A 23503-nucleotide genomic window follows, 5' to 3' on the forward strand; every position below is an offset into this window, starting at 1 on the left:
GGTTTTTTTTTTTTTTTGTGGAGGGGTGGCATAATTCCTAATTTTTTAGTAGTACATGGGATCTTAGTTCCCTAACCAGGGATCAAACACGTGCCCCCTTCAACGGAAGCTCAGAGTCTTAACAACTGGACTGCCAGGGAATTCCTGATACCTTTTAATTCTTGAAGCAAATTCACAGCTATTAATAACTTTTAAAATCCTCTTTCTTAGTATATGTATATATTTATATACATACCCATACATATATATTTATATTCCAAAACATAAATACACCCCAGGGAAAGGAGGAAAGAAGTTGGACATCTGCCAGGAAGTCTCCCCCCAGCAGGGAAACCAGTTAGAATCACTATAACAAAAGTTCTCTGTTCAAGAGGCTCCAGGCAACAGAAACCACCACTGTCCTCCAAGTTACCTGATCTAATTAACTTTTTTGTTTGAAACTGAAGAAAGGAGTCTTCTGAGCTGGAAGCCACAGTCTTCCTTTCAGAGCCAGAAAAGAAGCCCTCAGGGCTACCAGTTCCTGTTCTCACAGCGAGTAGAAGGGGCCTCATCTCTCACACAAGAGACCAACAGGAACTCTTCCAGTAGATTCCACTTATACTGGGCTTCGCAATAGAAGGTCTTGATGGTGCAGGCCCTTTGTTGTTTAGTGTAATTCTATGATCACACTGGGAAACAATTTATATAATCCCTGGGAATTGTATGCAGGAAATGGTGGCTGTCACCCTCTCCAGAACCATGCAAAAGAGGCAGGAGTCTCTCAAAAGAGAAATGCACACTTACTGAGTTCCACTTTTACTTTATCAAGTTGAGTAACTATTCCTTGGGTAGATCACACTGCCTCCTCATGGAATAGATATATACATACATACATAGATAGGTAGCTACATAGGTGGATAGAGAGATAAGATACCTAAGTAGGCAGATAGCCAGATAAGATAGATATGTATAGACAGATACAGAGGTAGATAAAGAGACAGATAAGATAGGTAAATAGATACATAAGTAGATAGATGGATAGATAGGTAGGTAGATAGGGGATTTAATGTGGAAGGCTGTTAAGAAGAACAGAGGTCCCACATGTTTGGTGTGTTACCTCCACAAAACTACCTCTGTGGAAATAGTATCAACTTGCATATAAGGCATCATGACTTCATTTACTTATCCCCCTGAGTTATGAAAAACTTCAGGTGGAAGAGAAAAAGACTTGGCAAATTATGTTTCCTGAGTCTTATGTCATGGAACATTTCTAATGCTAAGTCAGGAGTTTTCTTCCTTCTATTTCCAAGAGAAGACATGAAAACTCCACGTTGCAAACATCCCTGGGTGAGCTTAGGGATCTCTGGGTCATCTCTACCCTCTGGCATCTGATGTGCATGCCCTCCACTCAATCCCGTTCCCTCCATAAACATCACGTGTTATGAGATGAAGCTCAGCCCAGGCAACACAGCTTGCCAATGCAAGGAGGGGGCAGCTCCATCAGCCAGGCTGCCGGTGGAAGCCCTCATCTGCACGTGGAATGCAGATGCAGAGAGGCGAACACAGAGGTACATGGACAAACAAACACGCAGGGGAACATTGGGAGAAACAGCGGAGAAGACAAAAGGGCAACCCCAGCTTGGCTCAAAAGAGAAGCCCTCCCGAGTCCCTCGAGATCGCAAGACGGGAGGCACCACAGCTAGTGCGAGATACACATCCACGGCCATGCTTTGATTCGAGAAAGACGGAGATGTGTGCCCAGGATGGAACGTGCCCGGCGATTAGAGAGCTCGACAGAAACGTGGTTAGTGGGAGCAACACACCCCACCCCGACACCCCCCTTCGCGAGAACCAGGAAAACCAGTCTGTTACAGAGAGCAGAGTCAGTGGCGAGAAAAGATGAAAAAGGCGGCCAGGCTGGAGGGAGGTCCACTTACTGACGCTGCCACACACGGCCATGCAGTACTCCTCCGTGTCAAAGTTGTTTCGGTTGCCGCCACATCCGCCGTAAAAGAAGGGGGCGCACTTCCCTTCAGTCACATCAAAGTACCAGCGGGAGATCATTGCTCGGCATGGCCCCGTCTCGGCTTGTTCAGAGCACACCTCTAATCAGAGGAGACGTGGGGAACCACATTTAGCAAGAAAAGGTATGGCTCGCCGTTCACGCGCACACGTTTACTTTGCTTACGCGTTAGTCCTCCCGATGGCAACCCGGGGCATTTGCCCAACATCTCCCGAGGAATTGGGTAAAGACCTACCAGGACTTCAGGAAATGGCAAACCCACTCCAATATTCTTGCCTGGAAAATCTCATGGACGGCGAAGCCTGGTGCAGGCTACAGTCCATGGGGTCCGCAAAGAGTCGGACACGACTAAGTGACTTCACTTTCACTTTTCGCTTTTCACCGGGACTTCAGAAGTTTAACCTCATGCAAACACCTGATTGTTTTTCTTGAATAACTGACCGCCTTGACTCTTGTAATTCAAATTACAGATTATTTGGAATGTGGTCTAGTTTTCAGAGAGAGAAAGCCAACCTGTTCACCGACTATATTTGAAAACATATATAAAACCTGCGAATGTGACTTAGAGTTGATTATGTTAAGTCTAATTAAAGATGAATTTGTACCTTAGGAAAAATGTTTCCATATAATAAAATATAGGCAAACCACAATTTGTTAATACAAACCCGACACTGTTTTTAACATTATACAGCTTATCTGCTAACATGCCTTGTCACCCTCCCCTAATCAGGTTCATAATCCCTGGTTGACTGAAAGTGTAGCAACCTGTCTGATTCTATTTGTAAAGTTACTGCAATTAGAATTCAAACTCTACCTCCTTTTTTGTTAGAAATTAAAACAATTTTCCAACCCGGTTTGGACCCCACCTAGCTAGGATTATGGAGAGCTTGCTGACAACTTAGCATACTCAGATGTCTTCTTATCTTAGTTTTACTAACATGCTAGGGGGAAGCACCCTTCTAAAAGATAAAAGCCATGCACAACAGTCAAGAATCTGCCTGCAATGCAGGAGACCCAGGTTCAAGCCCTGGGTCAGGAAGATGCCCTGGAGAAAGGAACGGGAACCCACTCCCCTATTCTTGCCCGGAGAATTCCATAGACAGAGGATCCCATGGGCGACAGTCCATGGGATCACAAAGAGTCAGACACAACTGAGCAACTAACACTTTCACACTTTCATGCATAATGCAGAGATTCTTATTAGTATCCCTGATAGCTTAGTCAATAAAGAATCCACCTGCAATGCTGGAGAGCCTGGTTTGATTCCTGGGTTGGGAAGATCTGCTGAGAAGTGATAAACTACCCATTCCACTAGTCTTGGGCTTCCCTGGTGGCTCAGCTGGTAAAGAATCCGCCTGCAATGTGGGAGACCTGGGTTCAATTCCTGGGCTGGGAAGATCCCCTGGAGAAGGGAAAGGCTACCCACTCCAGGATTCTGGCCTGGAGAATTCCATGAACTCTATAGTCCATGGGGTCACAAAGAGTCGGACACGACTGAGCAACTTTCACTTTCGCATTGTTCAACAAACTGATCCTCATCAATTACTCAAAGATCTACAATGCTGACCTAAAAGGATCTCCTGCTTTACTTCTCTATACACACCACTCATTGCTCCTTCCAATCAAGGTAAAGGGGTGACAGCAAGATGGGAAGCCACTGCTGTCCTGATGATGTCAACAGAGTAGGCAGGGGGAGTGAGCACAGCCCAGAAGGCAAGTGTCAGGGTCTCTGCAGGCCCTGGGTAACAGATATCTGAGGTGATTCTGGCTCTCTCTGGATGGTTATAGGATGGAAACATCTGACTCCAGGAGCATCAAGTTCAGGGTCACCTATCATTCAGGTCATTTCATCTGGTACAGTTCCTTTCACAGTCCATGCTTGCCAAGCCATGAGGTGTTTTAGTTAGCTCTCTCCCGTATGATAAAAACCTCTCAACCTGTTGACACAAGTATTCCATCCACTTGGCAATTTGGTTTCTTCCCCCCAATTATGGAACTATCATTCTAACTTACAAACAGTTAAGTTAGTTTTGGTGTAGGAGGGGTCTAATCACCTCTGAGTTACTGACAAAGGAGCATCTGGGCTGCAGAGCTAGAAGCCACATGTATTCCACGTGTGGGATCCCTGCAAACCACAGCCATCAGCTGGCTCCACTCCTGGATGTTAATTGTCTCTCTCAGTTGTAAGGAATGAGATTGGCTTTTCCCTCCTTCTCCTTTCTTTCTGGCAGTGACTAGAACACCACCTTCCTAGAGCAGCAGAGCTGATTTCAGAGGGGACTCGAGTGGAATGGATCACTTTTCATGTCTCACTCATCTCTTTCTACTGAACTGTAGGGCACACAAGTGATGATCTCTCTGACCTTGGCTCTAACCCTCCTCTTTAGAAAAACATTGTCCACATAAATGAAAAGAGAACCTTTGCTTAGCCTGGGACACAGTGAGGGGTAGGCATGGGCTCCACCCTGGGGAACTACTATGTAACGCTTTTATGCAGGGTATTAATAAGTATAAAGGAGATGGCCAATCACTTTCCCAAGAGAGTGACTGGAAGGAGCAACACATTTGGACTGAAGTGATCAGTGTCAAGTTCATAGCTGTGACACTGTGCTAAATGGGGAAAACGGGGTGAAGACTATTAAGCATGTCTTTCTATTGATTTCTTTACTGAATGTAAATCTATGATTACCTCCAAAAACTGTACAAGGATAAAAAAAAAAATCTCACATTAAGAAACATATAAGAGGAATGTTTGTAGCTCAGTCTGCCTTAGAATTCTAATCTTGCCTCTTTCCCTGAATCACTTACCGTTTCAGAGTAAGTTCACTGAAGGGCTACAAACTTCAGTTTTAGAAACTGTCCTTTAAATTCTTTTCTAGCAATGAGACATTATCAGGAAACCTATCCAATTAAGATCCCAACAAAGTAAAACAATTTTAAAGAATTAAGTCTGAAACATATAATTTGAAATCTGCATGACTAGATTCAGAGAAAAAGAAATATTGAGACATTTTATTTTATTGAATTTTTCAAGAGACATTTTAAATGCTTATGTTTACATTATTATTTTTCTGAATATAAAACTTCCTAATCTATGGGAAACACTGAAAAAATTCAGTGAAAAATGTGTTTCATATTAATGACTATAATCAGCCAGTGGAAAATTATTTATAAAATTCTTCACTAAATATAGAGCATGTAAAATCAGACCTTATATAATGGTCACCTCAAACAGAATTCATCTGAAAATGAAAACTGCAGCTTCCTTTTCTCATCCTCATTCTCTTCGCAAAATCTAAGCTAAGAAATGAAAAAATACACATTTTAAAATAATTTGCTAAATTTATTTTTGAATTCCAAATCACCTTTGTTTCTATTCAAAGTAAATGTTACATATGATAATAAAGGAGAAAATTTGCCCAGAATTGAAGCAGGGATAATTTTCAAAGAGAATGTTTCAAGTTAGGCAGAAACACAGGCAAGACAAATATTTAAGGAACTAGAATCTCTGTTTATTCATATTTAATTCTTAAAGTTTTAAGGCTATAAATAGGTTTCCTAGTATTCACCTAGCCTGAATTCTGCTGGCAGGGAAGGTTCATCCCTTTTTATAAAAGCTCTATTCACCCCTCGAGACAAATATCATTTAATAAACTGAAATGCTAGTGTACACACAGCTGTATGAGTTTATGTGCTTAAAAAACAAGCACTATATATTTTATATTTGATATTTGATATCATTTTATATTTTTTTGTAAGGTAGATCCTTGCTGAGATTTGTGCTGGTTTCAACACCAAATCCCATTATCTAAACATCAATACTATACAAATACAATATAGAGGCAAAGCTAGAGCTTTCTACATTATATAAAATGATTATGCAATTCACTGTTCAAAATATAATGCTTAACCACAAATAATTAACTCTGAATAGATGTCAAATTGGAGCAAAATTTTTTGTGGACAACCAAACTTAGAAAGCTAATTTTACACTTAAAAAAAATTTAACATGAAGACAGCTGTGAAAGTGGCAGCTAGAATGCAAAGAAAATTTTCAAGAGTACAATTATCATAATGCCTTCTTAAAAAGCAGAGTTATCAGGTTAGCAAGTAATTTGCTTTAAATAAAGCATTAAATAAAGAATAATACCATAATGTAAAGCTTTTTTATTATGATTTTATTTTAATAACTGAATTTCAATTATTATCAGACTCTAGAAATGTATGTGCCATAAAACTGTGCATTACATGGAATGCATAAAATTTAAATTTACAAATTTTGAGAAAGTAAACACTTGAATAATCAAACCAATCAAACTACAGAGTTACTTTCAGAAATCTAGGAATTAAATATTCTGACACTGTATAAAAAAAGAAAAAACCCAAAGTAGCATAATTCCTCCCTATGATGCAAGAATATGGACACAATTAGGTTCATTTACGTTAAAAATGACATATCTTGCAGTTTTAAACTGGAGTAGGAAGGACAAATAAATGAAGACAAAAATAGTTTGGTTTTGTAACAAATCACTTGCTTAATGTTAACAGTAAAATAAAATGAAACAATGACAGAAGTATAGAAATCTATAAAATATGCTTATCTTTAATATTTCAAATAAATGTTGAATTATCTGCCTAATCATTCAATCCGTTAATAATGAAAATGGCTGACCTCAGTGCTGTTTTATAACAACTTACTTTTCAGCCTGATTAAATTATTTCTACAATTTTTAATATTACAATAGGGTGAAACATCATGAGTCTAAGTTATTAGAATCCATCTTACAGTCTGTTGAAGAATAAGTAGGCAAATTTATGTTTGATTTTTATAGATGAAAATTTTACAAGTCAATATATTAGAAAACAAGTTATTTTTTAAGAGTGTATTTTTTGCAACAACATGTACTTTCGATGGGAAAGAGAATTTATAATGTGCTTGCAAGTAGTAATAAAAAAACCATATCCAATAGACAATTCCTCTAATTAAGCAAGTCATCAGATATTTATTACCTACTAATCATATTTTACTAAATAGAGGCATGTAAAATTAGGCAAGCAAATTTGAACTAAAGCCTTATGACAAATCTCACTTGAGCCCCAAATATGGGTTGAAATATATAACAAATGATGGGAACAGCTGTGCATGGTAATAAAATCACTGACTCAGTACGATATGATGGGAGCCAATTTGTCACGAAGTCTCTAGAAGATATCTGCAGTTGGCTTGCCTTCTACTGAATTGTGTTTATTCTCTAAGGCTACCCAGCACATGTGTCATTCCAATTATATCCAATCCGATTCTCACATCCCTCCATGACGAGAGATTAGTTATAAAAATGCCACTTGGAAAATGACTTGTAAAGTGTTAGACTAACCATACTCTTGCTGGTGAGCATTCACAAAATGGCACTGCTATTTGTCCTAATACCTTTGTGTTCCATTTATTATAGGAATAAACCTATTTGTCATCAAGCTGCATGGTTCCTCTGAAGCACAGCACAGTATTACAAGAAGCTCTAAACTCTGATAAGACAAGAGCCCATGTCCTTTGCTGGAAATAAGAGGAAATTATTTTTCTTCTTTGACTGAGAGGCAGGTATGCTGGGAAATCTGATTGTGTGTTCAGAAAAACAGAAAAATTAAACACTCTGTTTTATAGTGTTTGTCAATTTCTGTGGTGTAAAAACTCCCACCATTGGTATTGCAAGCCACCAATGGCTGTGGCTCACAAAATTCCTCAATATTTTAATAATCAGCTTTTACAGGCTAGCAGGAGTCAGTTATATCCCATCCATGAGAGAACACAGGAGTACAGATGAAACTAGGAACCATTATATAGGTCCAGAAATTGTAAGGATCTTCTAATTTGCTTACTCATGAGAGTTGAAATTTTACAACATTACTCAGTAAGTAGACATAACAGGATTCTTTTGTACTTGGTGACATTTGATAATGTAGTGAGAACAATGATACCAGAGATAAGGATGGTTTCACCATTATAGATAAGGATGGTTTTCCTTTTCAGTCTCTTATTCTTTGTCTCAATAGAAATCTGCACAGTATGGGGGACTATAATGCTACTGGAGACTGTTCCTCAAGGTGTAGCCAGCCAGTGAACCAGTAGGATCAGCATCACTTGGGGATTCAGGATCCATCCCAGACCTACTGTCTCTGAATCTAAGCTTAGGAAGCACTTCAGGTCACATTAATGTTGGAGAAGCACCATGACCAACTGTATCTTTTATGTGCAGTTAAAATGTGAAAAGTAGGAGAAGGAAATGGCAACCCATTTCAGTATTCTTGCCTGGAAAAGTCCATGGACAGAGGAGCCTGGCAGGCTGCAGTCTATGGGGTTACATGACTGACCACGCGTGCATGAGGGTGGAGGGAGATGGGATGGTAGCAATGAACTGGTAGAACTAAAAAAAAAAAAAAAAGTCAAAAGTTTATATAAATATATATATACATATATATAAAAAATGTCAAAAGTATATATATACTTATATATAACATACTTTAATAGTTATTTAATAGTTATATATAAACTTTTAAATGTCAAAAAGTATAAAAAGTATATATTTTTAACATTTAAAAAGTATATATAAAACTATTAAAGTCTGTTATATATAAGTATGTTTTATATGTATATATATAAAAGATTCAACCATTTTTCAAAAGGATCAGCGGGAAAGGATTAGTAAAAAGTTGCATAGGTTTTTCACTTATTAAAAGAAGTGTAGATATATTTGGGAAATGAGGGATAAACATACTTTAATAGTTAAAATATTCAACTGTATACATTTACCAAAATCTTAATCTTAAGAAATTATCGTTACATATTTCTTCTACTATGAAGGTCTGTCTCATGCAAAATTAAAGCAGCTTCAATACTTCTGCCTTAAATTTAACACCAATACAGTATTTTTCTCACTCATATTTAAGCCTATGAAAACTTACAACTTCTCAGAAACCCAAATTTAAGTGATTTTTGTTCTTGTAATTTGTCAGAACATTAGAAATATCAAAGTTTTTATTTTTATTGGGGAAAAATGATGAAGAAAGCTGACATAAGACTGAAGATCATTGAGCATGGAATCTGCTTCCACTGCATCACTTCTCTGTAAGAAAGAATTATATGACCTTTCTGTTACTGTAAGAAAAGAATGTTTCTAGATACGAGAGTCAAGGGTTGGGAGGATGGTCCTTTGCTGGGGGAGACCAAGTGTGTCCATCTTGCCATGTTAACTTGTCCCTGTCATGGTACCCAGCAGGAAAGAGTGGGTGGGTGGCTTCCAGTTGAAAACAGCAGTATCCCTGCTTGCTCTATGGATGCTAACCTCCATTTGCTATTGTATAATGGTACCAGGCAAGAGTGAGTTTCTTTAGGAAGAATAAAAAACAAAACCAGGAAGGCAGTTTTTCTTTATCTCTCACTGCCTACATGGCACATATGTATGTGTAATATTTAAAAAATAATAATTGTATGTTGATTTGTCTCTAAATATAAACTATGAGACTATACATGACACATCTTATCAATAATCTGTTTTATTTTACTAAATGAGTACTTAACTTTTTTTAGCATATATTTTGTTTATTTTACTTTTTCTTCTCAAATTAAAACAAATGTTCACTGCTACCTACAATGTGCAAAGCACAGAGTCAAGTGTCATGACTTACATTAACATGAGACACAGTATCGCAGGGGTATTTCTCTGCTCATATATTTGAAGCCAGAGATCACTGTCGATCTCAATATCAAAGCTCAGTGGTTTGCAACCAGAAAGACTGTGCTTCTTATCGCCTCCCAAGGGACATATATCAAGGACTAGAGATGCATTGCTGGTCATCTGCCTGGCACTACAGGCAACTAGTTGGTAGAAGCCAGGGATCTTGCTAAACATCCTATAACGGACAAGACAATCTCCACAACAAAGAACTGTCCAGCTTAAAACATCAATAATGCTGAGATCGAGAAACCCTGCCATAGCCCAAGCAAACACCAGGATTCATGCTGTGTTTTGGTGATTTTGCCCAATCATTTGACCAAAGCTACTGTGCAGCAGTCAGCAACACCTCAGAAATCCTGGGTAACAAATGTTAGTAAATTCCAGAAGAGATATCCTCATGAGAATTAGCCAGCAAGGTCGTTCTTTCTTCTATTAATAACATGACATATCAGGAACTTAATTTCATGTGCAAGTAGCATGAAACTCCTGTCTATATTCTGTTCTCAGAAATTATATCCAACAAAAGCATAAATAAATTTAAGGGAAAGAGATAAACCCATCCTCATAGTTAACACCAGTACTGTCTTACTATTACTAACTCAATACAGTACACTTTTTAACAAAGTGCATTATTTTCACCTCCTTTTACTGTTTCAAGAGTCTCCTAATTTTTAAAATTTGCGCTGCTATCTTGAAGGCCAACGTGTTTTCCTGAACATAGTTTTAATTTTCTTTAAATTGAAGTGTAGTTGATTTACAATGTTGTGTTAGTTTCAGATGTACAGCAAAGTGATTCAGTTATACATACATATATACACTTTACAGATTATTCTCTCTTATACTTAATACAGAATATTGAGTAGAGTTCCCTGTGCTATATAGTAAGTTCTTATTGATTATCTATTTTATATATAGTAATGTGTATATGTTAATCCCAAACTCCTAATTTATCCTCCCTCCCTGTGAGGCAAAGTCTTTCTGTTTTGTATATAAGTTCATTTGTATCTTTTTTTATTTAGATTCCACATATAAGTGATATCATATGACATTTATCTTTGTCTGGTTTACTTCACTTAGTTTGATAAGTCCTTCCATGTTGCTACAAACGGCATTATTCAGCTATAAACGTTCCACTGAACATCATTTTTACATGGTATTTGTTCAGCTTTGCCTCCTCTTGACTTCTGACTCTTCCACTAATAGAATCACAAAAGGTCAAATGTCAGAAGAGGTGATAAATTTTTAGGGGGACAAAGAAACAGGTGTTTAGACTGAAATCCATCCTGCTTAAAAAACTCCAGAAAGTCTTTTTCTACAAGGGAACTAAAGATTTCCATTAAAACACAATTGTTACCTGCCCAAGGAATCAGAGCCTCTTCTTAATGGAACATATGGATTAGCTAAAAATTAGCTGAAAATGACATGCATGTTTAAATGCTCTGTTCTCTCATTTGCTGGATTTCTTTCACTATATTTGACTTTTTTTTAAATTGCAGACTCTGTGTTGTGAAAATATATACAATTGCCAACATTTGTATCTTTTTTGAACAGCAACTGATTTGGGGAAAAACATAAGAAAGACTAGCATTTTTTAAAAACCTAGTTTCTGGCCTTTAATTGAACTGGGCTGGAAATTTTATTTTTATAAGAAATTTAGACATAATTGTGTTAAAATACCTTCAGCTGATTATTTCCTTTTCTAACATTGTATTAAAGAATCTTGACACAAATAAAAGTGTAGAAAGTAAAACTAAGCACTATTAGCCATGTAAAATTTCAAGCAAAATCAAGTTCAAAAACAGAACTTTCTATGCAGCAATGAAGATCTTAGTGGATATATTAAACCACTGATTTCTATATTCCACAGTATGCAACCTATATTTCAATAAATTTGTTACTAAAAAATTATATATGTAAACACATCACACGCAGTCTTTTATACGGTTCTGTTTCTCACATTTTAAGTAAATTATTTGAATGAGTTTTCTAAATTGGGATCATGAAACAGCACGGAAAGAAGCTTGTTAATGCCATGCTTCACTCTGCCTTTACCAAAGCATGTATCAAACAACCTCAAAATCAATGGCTGCAGTGCCATGGGGCACAAAATAATAGGCTGCCATCTGTCACATCTCTGCCCTGCGTGGATACTAGTTCTCTCAAAGTCATGAAAAGGATGCTACATTCCGGTCCAGAAACAGGAGTGGAGCTTACTTGCCTGTGGTCCTAACAGAGAAGGGTAAAGTCTTCCTCAAAAGGGAGCAGCCATTATTCCTTTGCCCTATTTTCAAACCCATAAGGGAGTTTTATTTTCGTTTTGGGCTAGTGTGCTGCTATGAGAACCCCAACAAAAGTATGTGAGTATATTTCCATGTCTGCAGCAAGTCAAGCTCACAGTCTTCTCCAAACTTTATGAAAAGTTAAATACAAACAATAAAAAAGAATCCTACTAGTGAATGATGGGATACCTTGCAAGTGGCACATGCATTAGAGACAGGTAACATGGGGGACGTGAAAATTAGGTGAACCTTTGTTTGCCCTACCCTCGAGATAATACAAGCCATTCTGCTTTATTTATGGTACTTCTTGGATTCATTCTATTCGGTGCTCCATTAACTGGCAAATCCCTAGTCTCCTTTAAAAAAAGTCACTCAGATGATAACTTCTTGGCAATGCTGTAGGTGAAACTCCTGTCTCTAGGCTGGGCACCTTCCTTCCCCTGGGCTGCCAAAGTTTCTCCCCAGCCAGGTCAGAGAGGTTGGTTTCTCCTGAAGACTGAGTATACAGCTCTGGCTGGAAGCAACCTGAGTGAGCCACCTTCTTCATATCCCTGTGTTCTCAAGAACTGGTGCAATGCCCAGCTTTTAGGAGTGCCTGGTCTATGTTGGCAGAATGCACCGCAGTAAGTCACACGATGCTTCTCAGAGATTAATGGTAACCAGAGGGAGAAGAACAGTAATTTAATTCTGTGGAGGTCAAGCCATCAAGCCCAAGGCAAGCAACATTTAGATCCAACTTTTAAACTTCATCATTGTATAGTATGCTTCAATTGTCTCCTCTATCACTATCTCGGTCCATTTAATAGATGAACTTCTAAGAGGTTTAAAATACCCTCAAGAAATGAAACTCCACCTTGAAATGCAATGGCATTTAAAACTATCTTGATTCAATTTTCAGCCGGACATAAAATTGAACTGCAGATATTTAAATATACAATATAGTCACAAAAGGTAATTTAATCAAGAAACCAAGTTTAAGCTGTTTTCTCCTTAATATATGTCCATAAATAATAGCTCTATTATACAATAGAAATGGACACATTTCACTGATGCATTTTATAATGCAAAAAGATGATCTGTTGGGTTACCTTTGGCATTCCTAAATGGGAGTAAGTGTTAGTTCTCTGGGGGATCAAAGTGATACACAGAACCAGGGCAACTATAGTTGTTATTGTTCAGTTACTATGTCATGTCTGACTCTTTGTGAGCCCATGGACTGTAGCCTCCCAGGCTCCTCTGGCCTCCAGCTATAGTATCTTAGGTTAGTTGAGCACTTACTGTCTCCCAGGAACAGTGCTAAGTGTTTCCTGTGAATTACTTCATCTATTCCTCACAAAATGGTTAAAACCAAATGAGTATTATTAAATCTCATTTTTCAAGAGGGAAGCAATGAGGTATAGAGGTTATTTCACTGATACAAATTTACACAGTCTGTAGGTTGTAAAGCCAGGCTTTGACTCTGAGCAGCCTTTCCTTGTAAAACATACTGAACACTTAGAATGTGCCAGGCATTATATGGTAAATGCTTAACATGGATCATCTAGAGTAATCATGTAAAAAACATGCAACATCATAAAAGCATCTATAAAACACACATGAAAAAACAGACTTACTGAGGTATCTTGGTAACTGGCCCAAGATCATAAAATTATTAAAAAATTTTCTCTTTAAATACTTTACTAGTCTATCTCTACCCATAATAAAATCACCTTAATGAAATTAACTTGGAATGGTAATATCTGAAATATAAAAACTTCCTAGTATGTTTCTAATGATCAGTATCAGAAGTTTCCTATAAAGGCCTGGATAGTAAATATTTTCAGCTTTGTAGGCCACATGGTTATCTTTTGCGACTACTCAACTCTGCCTCTGTAACATAAAAGTAGCCCCAGTTAATATGTAAACGAATGGGATTGGCTGTATCCTAATAAAACCTTTGATTAGAAAATTGGTGACAGTCCATATTTAGCCTGTGGCCATAGTTTAATATAAAAATAAAATAAAATGATATTATTATTATATAAATAAGCAATCTAAAAGTTAGGAAACGCTCAAAGTGAAACAATACCAAGATGAATACATGCGTAGAACAAAGGAACACACATTTACAAGGGAGCATAGGTTAAATTGATCTACTGTGTATTTATAAACAAAAGGAAGAAGAAAAAAAAATGACATTAGGGTGGTAAAAAATACTCTGGTCCATCTAAGTTCAAATCCTGGCTTCACCACTTACCAGCTTTGTGATTATGGACAATGTTTAAAAAATTTCTCTCGGCTTTATTTGCCTTGGCTTTAAAACGGGCAATAAAAATTCTACCACTCAGCACATTACAAGGAAAAGACAGAATCTCTGCCCTAAAAGCAAGGGGAGTGATGATCCTGCAAACAAGAAATTCCAGCCTGATCGGCCACAACACAGTAACAGCCAGCTCCCCATCACACCTGCTACAGCAGCAAAGTGCAGAGCCATCAGCAGAGGCGTGATAAATGTGTACTTGCTGAATCAATGAACATATAGAAAAAACCAGAGTTACTCTGGATGAACAAAACTGGCTAGCTAAATCATAGACTATGCCATTTATTACAATATCCACATCTAATCAGTTTGGGCTTCCTGGTGGTAAAGAATCTGCCTGCCAATGCAGCAGACATGGATTCAATCCCTGGGTCAGGCAGATGCTCTGGAATACAAAATGGCAACCTGTTTCAGTATTCTTGCCTGGAAAATTTCACAGACAGAGCAGCCTGGAGGGCTACAGTCCATGGGGTCAAAAAGACTCAGACATGACTGAGCACACAGCACACAATTTAGGATTCATGGTTGAGTCACAGTGTATCCTGATGTCTTAGGTTTATATAATGCAATCACTTCTCAAAACACAGAAAATTAGGAGCAAGTGTCTACATATACTAGGGATTTTCTGGTGGACTACTGCTGTATGCAAATTGGTATTGGCTTATTCCACTAGATCAAAACAATAGATCCTAAAGTCAGATAGGTGTGCTCACTTCTCAACAATCCTTTTCTCCTTTGGAATCAGTTAACAGAATCAGAATCAGAACTGGCATCTTCTGCTTTGATATCAATGATTCTAATACAATATGGCTGAAAATTTTATGACTCTGTTGAAATGTCCTATATTTTTCTTCCCTCTGCCTATTTCTTTCAAATTGTAATGGGTTACAAAACGATGGAGCTTTTTTATGAAGCACATTAAAGACTCATACTAGTAGCAAAGTGTTGGTAACGAAAAAGTTCATCATTAAGTATGGTTGTAAATCACATTTTCTCTCGGGCACTGAAACATTAACACTGGAAACGAGATGGTAAGCCTCTTTTCAATCTCTCTTCTTTGCAAGTCATTTCCAACTTTTATTGTCAGTGGAGGAGCCAGCTACATGTTATTAGAGTTTTACGAAGTTAGCAGTTAGCTACGGCATTGACATTGTTCATCAGGAAAGAGCTGTAACTCACTTCCTATACCAATGGGGTGGAGGGAACAGTAGGAAACCAGTTGCTTTAATGTTACCATCAAAATCTTCTACTTCTTTATCAGAATTAGTTGGGAACACAGAAAACTCTGACACGGATGCAATATATACCATTAACATGTTTCTCCTCTTAGGCCTCCTTTCCCAGAAAGACTTGCCTCAATCACAGCTTTTGTCTATTTCAGGAGTCTTGAATGGAAGGATAGATTCCCATTAAAGGCTCTTCTAGTTCGCGCATTAATAATAGGTACTTCTAAATGATCAAGTATTTGCTTCAAGAAGGCCACTATTAATGCTGTTCTTGACATCAGCATTATTAACTTATCTTTTAAGGTTAGTTTCTTTTATTTTTTTAATCTGGAGATTTTTTTTCTAAAGTTCTCTTTTAATTGTAGTTGTCTTTCTATAAAAAATACAATAATGTATATGCCCTCAATTTCTATTTAATATCTATTAATGCTACATTTACAGAAAAACTGAAGCAAAAAGAACTGGAATTATTCAGAATGTATCAAGACCATATTATCTCAAGAGAACTCTGTCTGGGTCTGGAATTTGGCATAAGTTTCTGTGGCATTCTCTCATATCCTGCATAAATTATGTCACTTACTGTTAACCCATCCTGTCAATAGCAGTAGTATAAAAACGAAAATCTCTTCATTGTTTCTACTAGAAAAATCCTCACCACATAATAGGTCCTGAACTGATTACCTTCAGTTAATACCAACATTTGCCAGCCTGGCATTAAAGGTCTCCATATTTTAGTCCCAACTTACCTTCCTGTAACCCTCTTATGGAAGATTTACCCATTCTACTTTAACTGGACTGGACTTATCTCCCAAGAATGCCATGTACCTTCTCAAGGGACCATATTGGTTTGGCTATTCTCAATGACTCTAAAGTAGGCTGCAGGACAATCTATTGGTAGTTCCACCACCAGCCCTTTTAGTCTGCCTTCAAATGCCATCTTTTTCATAGACCCATCCCTGATCAATCTCCTGTACTGTGAAGTAGGCTCTGGGATCATACTTTTTACAACACAGACTCTGTATTTTTTTGACTTATATTTCCTACTAGACTTTCACATCCATGAGGGTCAGCTATCCTGTGTGTACTCATCATATAACTGATCCATTGAGCCCAGTAAAATGGCTTATTCAAAAGAGGTACTCCAAAAATGAATGTTGAATAGGTGGATGATAATTATTATGCAAGCAGTTATCCTGGTGGAGAGCACAAGAACTTGAGTCCTACAGCAGAATACTAGCTGCTGTAATTTGTAGTCACACATCTTTTTTTTTTGTTCACATATAAATTGCTTTATTCTGTTTAATAACTGCAAAATATTCCAAAGTGTGGCATGTAATAATTTCTTTAGCCAAAATCGTATTAAAAACTTTTAGGTTGTTTACAATCTTTGTTGTTTCAAATAGTGCTCAATAAATATCTATGTATATTTGTCATTTTTGAATTGCTACATCGGGATTCACACTTTTTACTTCTGAAATGCATTGCTAAATTGTATTACATTGTTTAAGAGCCATATCTTTTGTCCTGTGAATTGTCTCTCTTTATTTTTTATTGGATTCTTTTAATCTATTTTTTCCTTTTTTTCATGGTATATATTCTAAAGTAAAGTAAAATATAGTATACCTTCAAAAATAAAGCAATTTACAACCCTGAAACATAGATTATAGAAATAAAGACACTAAAATATATCCTATGATATTTTTGTAGCCACTTTAACTAGTAGAAGGCTGTAGAGCCTCCAGTTAATTTAAAAGTCTAATAGGTATGCTTCAATAAAACTGATTAAAATTCCCTTGTAACTGAATCAGTGATTAGTATCTATGAACAGTCCTATTTATCTTAAATGTATATTCACAGGTTGATCAGTGTAAACCTGAAAAGAATGTGTTATCAAACAATTATCAGGAGCAAAAGAAAAAGAAGCCCTGAAAAATCCATCTTTCCCTGCTAGGAAAATAGAAGCTAACAAGTTCACGTAGCTAGATCTGCACAGATGGTCCTAAGAGGTACATGGAAAACATCCTGAAAAACAGTGCCTCAAACAAAATGCACATTTACTTAAATGAATATCTACTTATGTGCTAAACTGAAGAAGAAGTTGTCATTACACAGGGAATTACAAAGTTAAGCGATCTATTTGGTATCCTATGTATATTTTAAGAGAATATGTGATATTGCAATAGATTTTAAGCTAACTCTGAGTGTTCAACTCAGAATAATCTCACTTTTAAAAGCTACCAGTTAAAGAAATGCAGAACTTCAAAACTACTATGTTAAGTGAAAGAAGCCAGACACAAAAGACCATGTATGACCCCACTTATATTAAAAGTCTAGAAAAGGCAAATCTGTAGAGCCATAAAGAAGATTAATGGTTGCTGAGGGCTGGCAGTAAGAACAAGGATTCACGGTGAAGGGGTGTGAGGACTGGGGTGATGAAAATGTTCTAAGATTGGATTTTGTGATGTTTTCACAATCTGGTACATTTATTAATGCCACTGAATTATACACCTCTGCACTTAAGATGAGTGAATTTTATGTGTAAATTATACTTCAGCAAAGTTATAAAAAATGCAGTGAAGGGAAGACAATATACTACAGTGATCATTAGGAATCTATGTGAAGCAAAAAGAGTAGCCCATTTCAAGCTCCAATTTAACAATGGAGCAGAAAGCATTTTACTTTAATAAAAGTGACCATAAAGTTGTAGCATTTGTGGACAGACTTTAAAAGTACCTGCAATGCATTAAAACAATACTGCTGTCTGTACTCATTCAATCTAATCCTAGGACCATCTTTTACTATTTGCAAAACAAACATATACCCTTTAAGAAAGGCAACTCAAAAATTTACTAGTTGTGGTTGTTTAGTGTAAACAGAACCTTGCTTTTATTTCAGGGAGACAACAAGGGGGTCTTCTAGTTCGTTCTGTACACAACATTTCCAATAGCAGCATTAATTAACCAGTAAAACAAAGTCAAAGATCTACCTCTCTAAGAAGGCACTGTCACTTCCCCCAGTAAAATATCGTATAGACAACACAAGTCATTCAAGTTAAATTTCACAGCAAAAAATAATGTCATGCTCTCCAAATGGCCTTCTTTTGCTTTAAAATGAAATCTAATCACAAGTACTCACTCAACCAACATTTATTGAAAAGTTTCTATAAGGCAAGCACCCTGCATCACACTAGGTAAAATTCAGCCTTTGACATCAAGGAGCTCATAGTCTTGGTGATGAAAGGGGCCACGGACAATGGAGTGTAATCAACACCCACTGTCAGAAGAACGGCCATGGAGGCCACCCAACTCGGCCCTTGTCAAATGACATGGCCCCCAGTTAGGTGGAGTTCTGCAGAACAACGTGCCAAGTAGGATACACAAGGCACAGAACAGTCTGTAAAATCAAGATTTCACATTGTTTGGAATGAATCGTTGGATGCTTGTGCAACCAAAAAGAGTTCTGCAAGCACAAGGCAACTTGTTACCGCCCATCACCTGGCAGGCAGTGGTGGTAGGCTGGATAGAAATTTCAAACTCTGCTCTGATGCCTTCCTTTTCCCTGAGAAAGAAAATCCCAGTAAACAGTGGATTACCTCGGACCACCTCTTCCACAGACTCCGTGGTGGTGGTGGTGGTGGTGGCGATGCTGGTGGTCCTCTCTGTGGCCTCTTCGTAGGGTTCCTCAGCCTCTTCCTCTACTTCCTCACCATCCTCATCATCCTCCTCATCGTCGGCTTCTTCCTCCTCAACATCGGCCACCTCTTCCTCCTCTGCCACTTCTACGACTTTGTCTTCACTGGAGCAGGAGGGAGAAAAAATAGCAATAGTCATCAAACACATTTCGGGCAAGGAAAGAGAAAACCAATGACAAGGAGGTTTGGATATTTGAGAGGGAACATGGCATTGAATTAAAACACACAGGAGGTCTGAAGCCAGCAGTTCACACTATGAATCCAGTTCAGTAGATCAGCAACTTTTTAATCCCTGAACACTCATCTTAGTTTACACAGTTGCAAAAAGAGGGTACCATGATTCCAACTATATGACATTCTGGAAAAGGCAAAGTTATGGAGACCATGGTTGTGGAGCGATGGTTTTTCCAGTAGTCATGTATGGAATGTGAGAGCTGGATCATAAGGAAGGATGAGCACCAAAGAATTGATGCTTTTGAACTGTGGTGTTGGAGAAGACTTTTGAGAGTCCCTTGGACAGCAAGGAGATGAGGCCAGTCAGTCCTAAAGGAAATCAACCTTGAATATTTCTTAGAAGGAAGGATGCTGAAGCTCCAATAATTTGGCCACCTGATGTGAAGAGTTGACTCACTGGAAAAGACCCTGATGCTGGGAAAGACTGAGGGCAAGAGGAGAAGGGAGTAGCACCAGAAGAGATAGTTAAATAGTATCACTGACTCAACGGACATGAATCTGAGCAAACTCTGGAAGATAGTGAAGGACAGGGGAGTCTGGTGTGCTACAGTCCATGGGGTCACAAAGAGGGGGACATGACTTAGCAACTGAACAATAACAATAAAACCTGAGTAATACTCAATGGTAGGGATGCCCACTGAAACTCTATCTGTGCTCCCTTTTGCTAGTTGTGTAAGCTTTCTAAAATGCCAGATATTTCAGTGGTTCTCACATTTCAGCAAGCATCAGAAGGATGCACCTGGAAAGTTTATTAAAACACAGATCACCAGGCACCACCCCCAGATTTCTGAATCAGTGGTAGGATAGGGGATGAGAATTTTCATTTCTAACAAGTTCCCAGGTGATGCTGATGCTGACGGTGGGAGGACCCGTCTGAAGGACGGGTAAATATCCAAAACTCCTTATTTCTGAGGACCTCTGAAATATTCAACACTGAGAATAATGGGAACAGATAGGCAGTGAGTTACAGTATAATTGGGAAGGGGGTCAGAAGTAATATTTATGGCATTAAACATGTATATATACTCGATCAGAATGGTGAGTAATAAATCAGCAAATTTGGATAGCCAAAGAAGAATATGTCTGGAACAAAGTCCAAAAGTCCAAGTAAGATATTCCTGTGGCAGTCATGTACCTGCCAGTGCAGATGTGGTTGAGAGCAACTGAAAGATGATAAATGAAGATAGGAATCTATGTGTTTAACAGTGAAAGCATCTCACATGCCATGGGGCTGGAGAGGAGAAATAGATATTTCATCCTTGATCAGATCACAAAAGCAGTACAGGAAGAAGATCTAGGTGTGCTGGAGGATTTCAGCTCACCAGAGAATCTACTTCAGGTCTGTTTAACAAGAAGTACTACAGCAACAGGACTGAGAACTGCCATGCTGACATTTACATTGTTTCCCAGACCCGATTCTTGCTCACAAGGAGAAGCTCATTGTTGGGAGAAGTGACAGGAATCTGGAGACTGTGTGTCAGCCGTCACCTGAAGCTCTGGGATGTGAGTTTGGCATTGTAAACAAAATCAGATTTCAAACATGTTAGGGAAAGAGACGGAGAAGGCGATGGCACCTCACTCCAGTACTCTTGCCTGGAAAATCCCATGGACGGAGGAGCCTGGTGGGCTGCAGTCCATGGGGTCGCTAAGAGTCGGACACGACTGAGCGACTTCACTTTCACTTTTCCCTTTCATGCATTGGAGAAGGAAATGGCAACCCACTCCAGTGTTCTTGGCTGGAGAATCCCACGGACGGCGGAGCCTGGTGGGCTGCCGTCTATGGGGTCGCACAGAGTCGGACACGACTGAGGTGACTTAGCAGCAGCAGCAGGGAAAGAGAACGGTAGGACTTGGTAATGTAGGGAGACAGGAGGATGGCAGAAGGCTTTCAAATCCTGAAAGTCTGATAGGACGGCCACAAGGGGTGAGAGTGAAAAACAGAAAGACTGTGGAAAGATGAACATAGCACTAGAAGAAGTTCCCTGATTGACCCAGAATTTAAAGGACTTTTTTAAGATTTACAAAAATGTGTAGGGACTTCCCTGGCACCTCAGTGGTTAAAGACTCCATGCTTTCAATGCAGGGGGTGAGGGTTTGATGCTTGATCGCGTAACTAAGATCCCACATGCCGTGTAATGAAGATAAAAATAATGTAAAACAAAACAAAAGTATATAACCCTCCTACCTCCAAGCAGAATGCTTTTCTATTCTGATAAAATATGATATATGAATAATAAACGAACACATTTGAATGTTGAACACATTCAAAGAGGCTAAAGAATAAGGAGAAACTTATTTAGGAGGAATAACATTAATAATAACTTATCATGATACATTATTATCAATTGAATAAATGACATGTTAATACAGAGAAAACCCTAATCAGTTATTTTAACACTTCCATGAGACCACGAAGAAATAGGTAAGACGAGGAAGAGAAACACTGGCATTGATCGCCAGATGGTATAAACCTTCATCTGATTAGAGAGAAATGGGGTACAATCTTTGATTTCTTGATTGCCTGAGTTCCTGCACAAATGTCTACAGCTTAAGACAACATTTCAAAAGAATCCTCAACTTAACAGCTGCTTAGATGCCTCAATTTTAGCCAATATGCTGCCTCCTCATTTTTCTACAAAATCTTGATGCACTGCTAGTGAATAAAGACGACCTAATGCATGCCATGGGCCAGATCACAGGCAGCAACACTCTTTATTTGTATTTTTGAAAGTTATTTGTTTTTAAATGAAGGGTAATTGCTTTACAATACTGTGTTGGTTTCTGTCATACATCAGTAAGAGTCAGCCACAGGTATAACGATGTCCCTTTCTTCTTAACCTCCCCCCCACTTCCCACCCCATCCTACTCCTCCTGGTTGTCACAGAGCCCTGGTTTGAGTTCATTGAGTCATACAGCAAATTCCCACTGGCTATCTATTTGACATATGGTACTGTCCATGAAGACACAGAGAAGAGACTTACAGACACACGGGCGAGAGGGGGAAAAGAGAGGGTGGGATGAATGGAGAGGGTAACATGGAAACATATACACCAATACTCTTTAGTTCTCCAAATTAAGTGGAAAACTCATGGAAAACAAGGGAGAAAAATCAAATCTAATGAGTCTTCTTAAACTACAACGTGTGAAGTGTGGGTGGAATGCCAGGGTCCAGGTGTGCAATCCAAGGGCACAGACAACAGTGGGCTTCTGGGTGGGATGATGAAAACAGGCCCCAGGGCATCCCCAAAGCTCCCCCAACCATCTCTCTTATGACTTGAATGTTGCATTTAAAACTCCAAACAGAAAGCATGCGTATAAGAACAGCTGTGTTTGAAGCGATTTGCATTCTGGTATGTGTCCAGCCACGAAAAAGAGTGAAATATATGCCTACCATCCATCATTGCATCTGCCCAAGCAATTTCCTGGCATAATAACAAGGAACAGAGACACAGAACAGTTCAGCTGGCTGAGGAATTAAATTACTTGGCCTGAGAGAACTCACGTCCAGTTCTTATTACCATAGCTTTGATTTCTGGAATTAAATTTAGATGTCCATGAATTCAATTATCTCTTTGGACACCATTAAAACAGCAGCACACAGTTATGTTTTAATGATGTGGCATCTTCTCCTAAAAGCCCCAACATGCCAACATTACAACTTCTATTTGCAGTTTTCATAAATAGCTGAAAATACAGAAAGGGAAAAAATAAAAAACTTTTCCACCTTCTCTTCAACTGCGAGACAACTCTGTTCTGTGATGTGACCAGCTTTACATTTATTTTTTTATTTGGCTGTGTACTGGGGCTTCCTGGGTGGCTAAGATGGTAAAGAATCTCCCTGCAATGCATGAGACCTGGGTTCCCTCCCTGGGTTGGGAAGATCTCCTGGAGAAGGAAATGGCAACCCATTCCAGTATTCTTGCCTGGAGAATTCCATGGACAGAGGAGCCTGGTGGGTTACAGTCCATGGGGATCACAGAGAGTTGGATGTGATTGAGTGACTAACACTTTCATTTTCACTTTCATGTGGCATGTGGGATCT

At 38.4% G+C, this 23503-nt stretch overlaps 1 protein-coding gene across 10 annotated transcripts in view; it reads right to left on the reverse strand.

Moving 5' to 3' along the window:
* The window catches only part of APP (amyloid beta precursor protein), a 292111-nt gene that overhangs the window by 112956 nt on the left and 155652 nt on the right, over positions 1-23503 (reverse strand). For 8 of the 10 annotated variants that reach the window (XM_081557706.1, XM_081557695.1, XM_081557685.1 and 5 more), the window contains exons 6-7: positions 19129-19331; positions 1917-2084 (exon numbers count right to left, since the gene is read on the reverse strand). In XM_081557706.1, coding sequence (XP_081413832.1) covers positions 1917-2084; positions 19129-19331 — 371 coding nt within the window. The remainder of the gene's footprint in view (positions 1-1916; positions 2085-19128; positions 19332-23503) is intronic. The other 2 variants (XM_081557722.1, XM_081557714.1) reach the window with 1 other exon arrangement.

Source organism: Giraffa tippelskirchi, chromosome 2 (assembly GCF_054371585.1).
Source record: "Giraffa tippelskirchi isolate mGirTip1 chromosome 2, T2T-mGirTip1v1.2.pri, whole genome shotgun sequence".
NCBI classification, from domain to species: domain Eukaryota; kingdom Metazoa; phylum Chordata; class Mammalia; order Artiodactyla; family Giraffidae; genus Giraffa; species Giraffa tippelskirchi.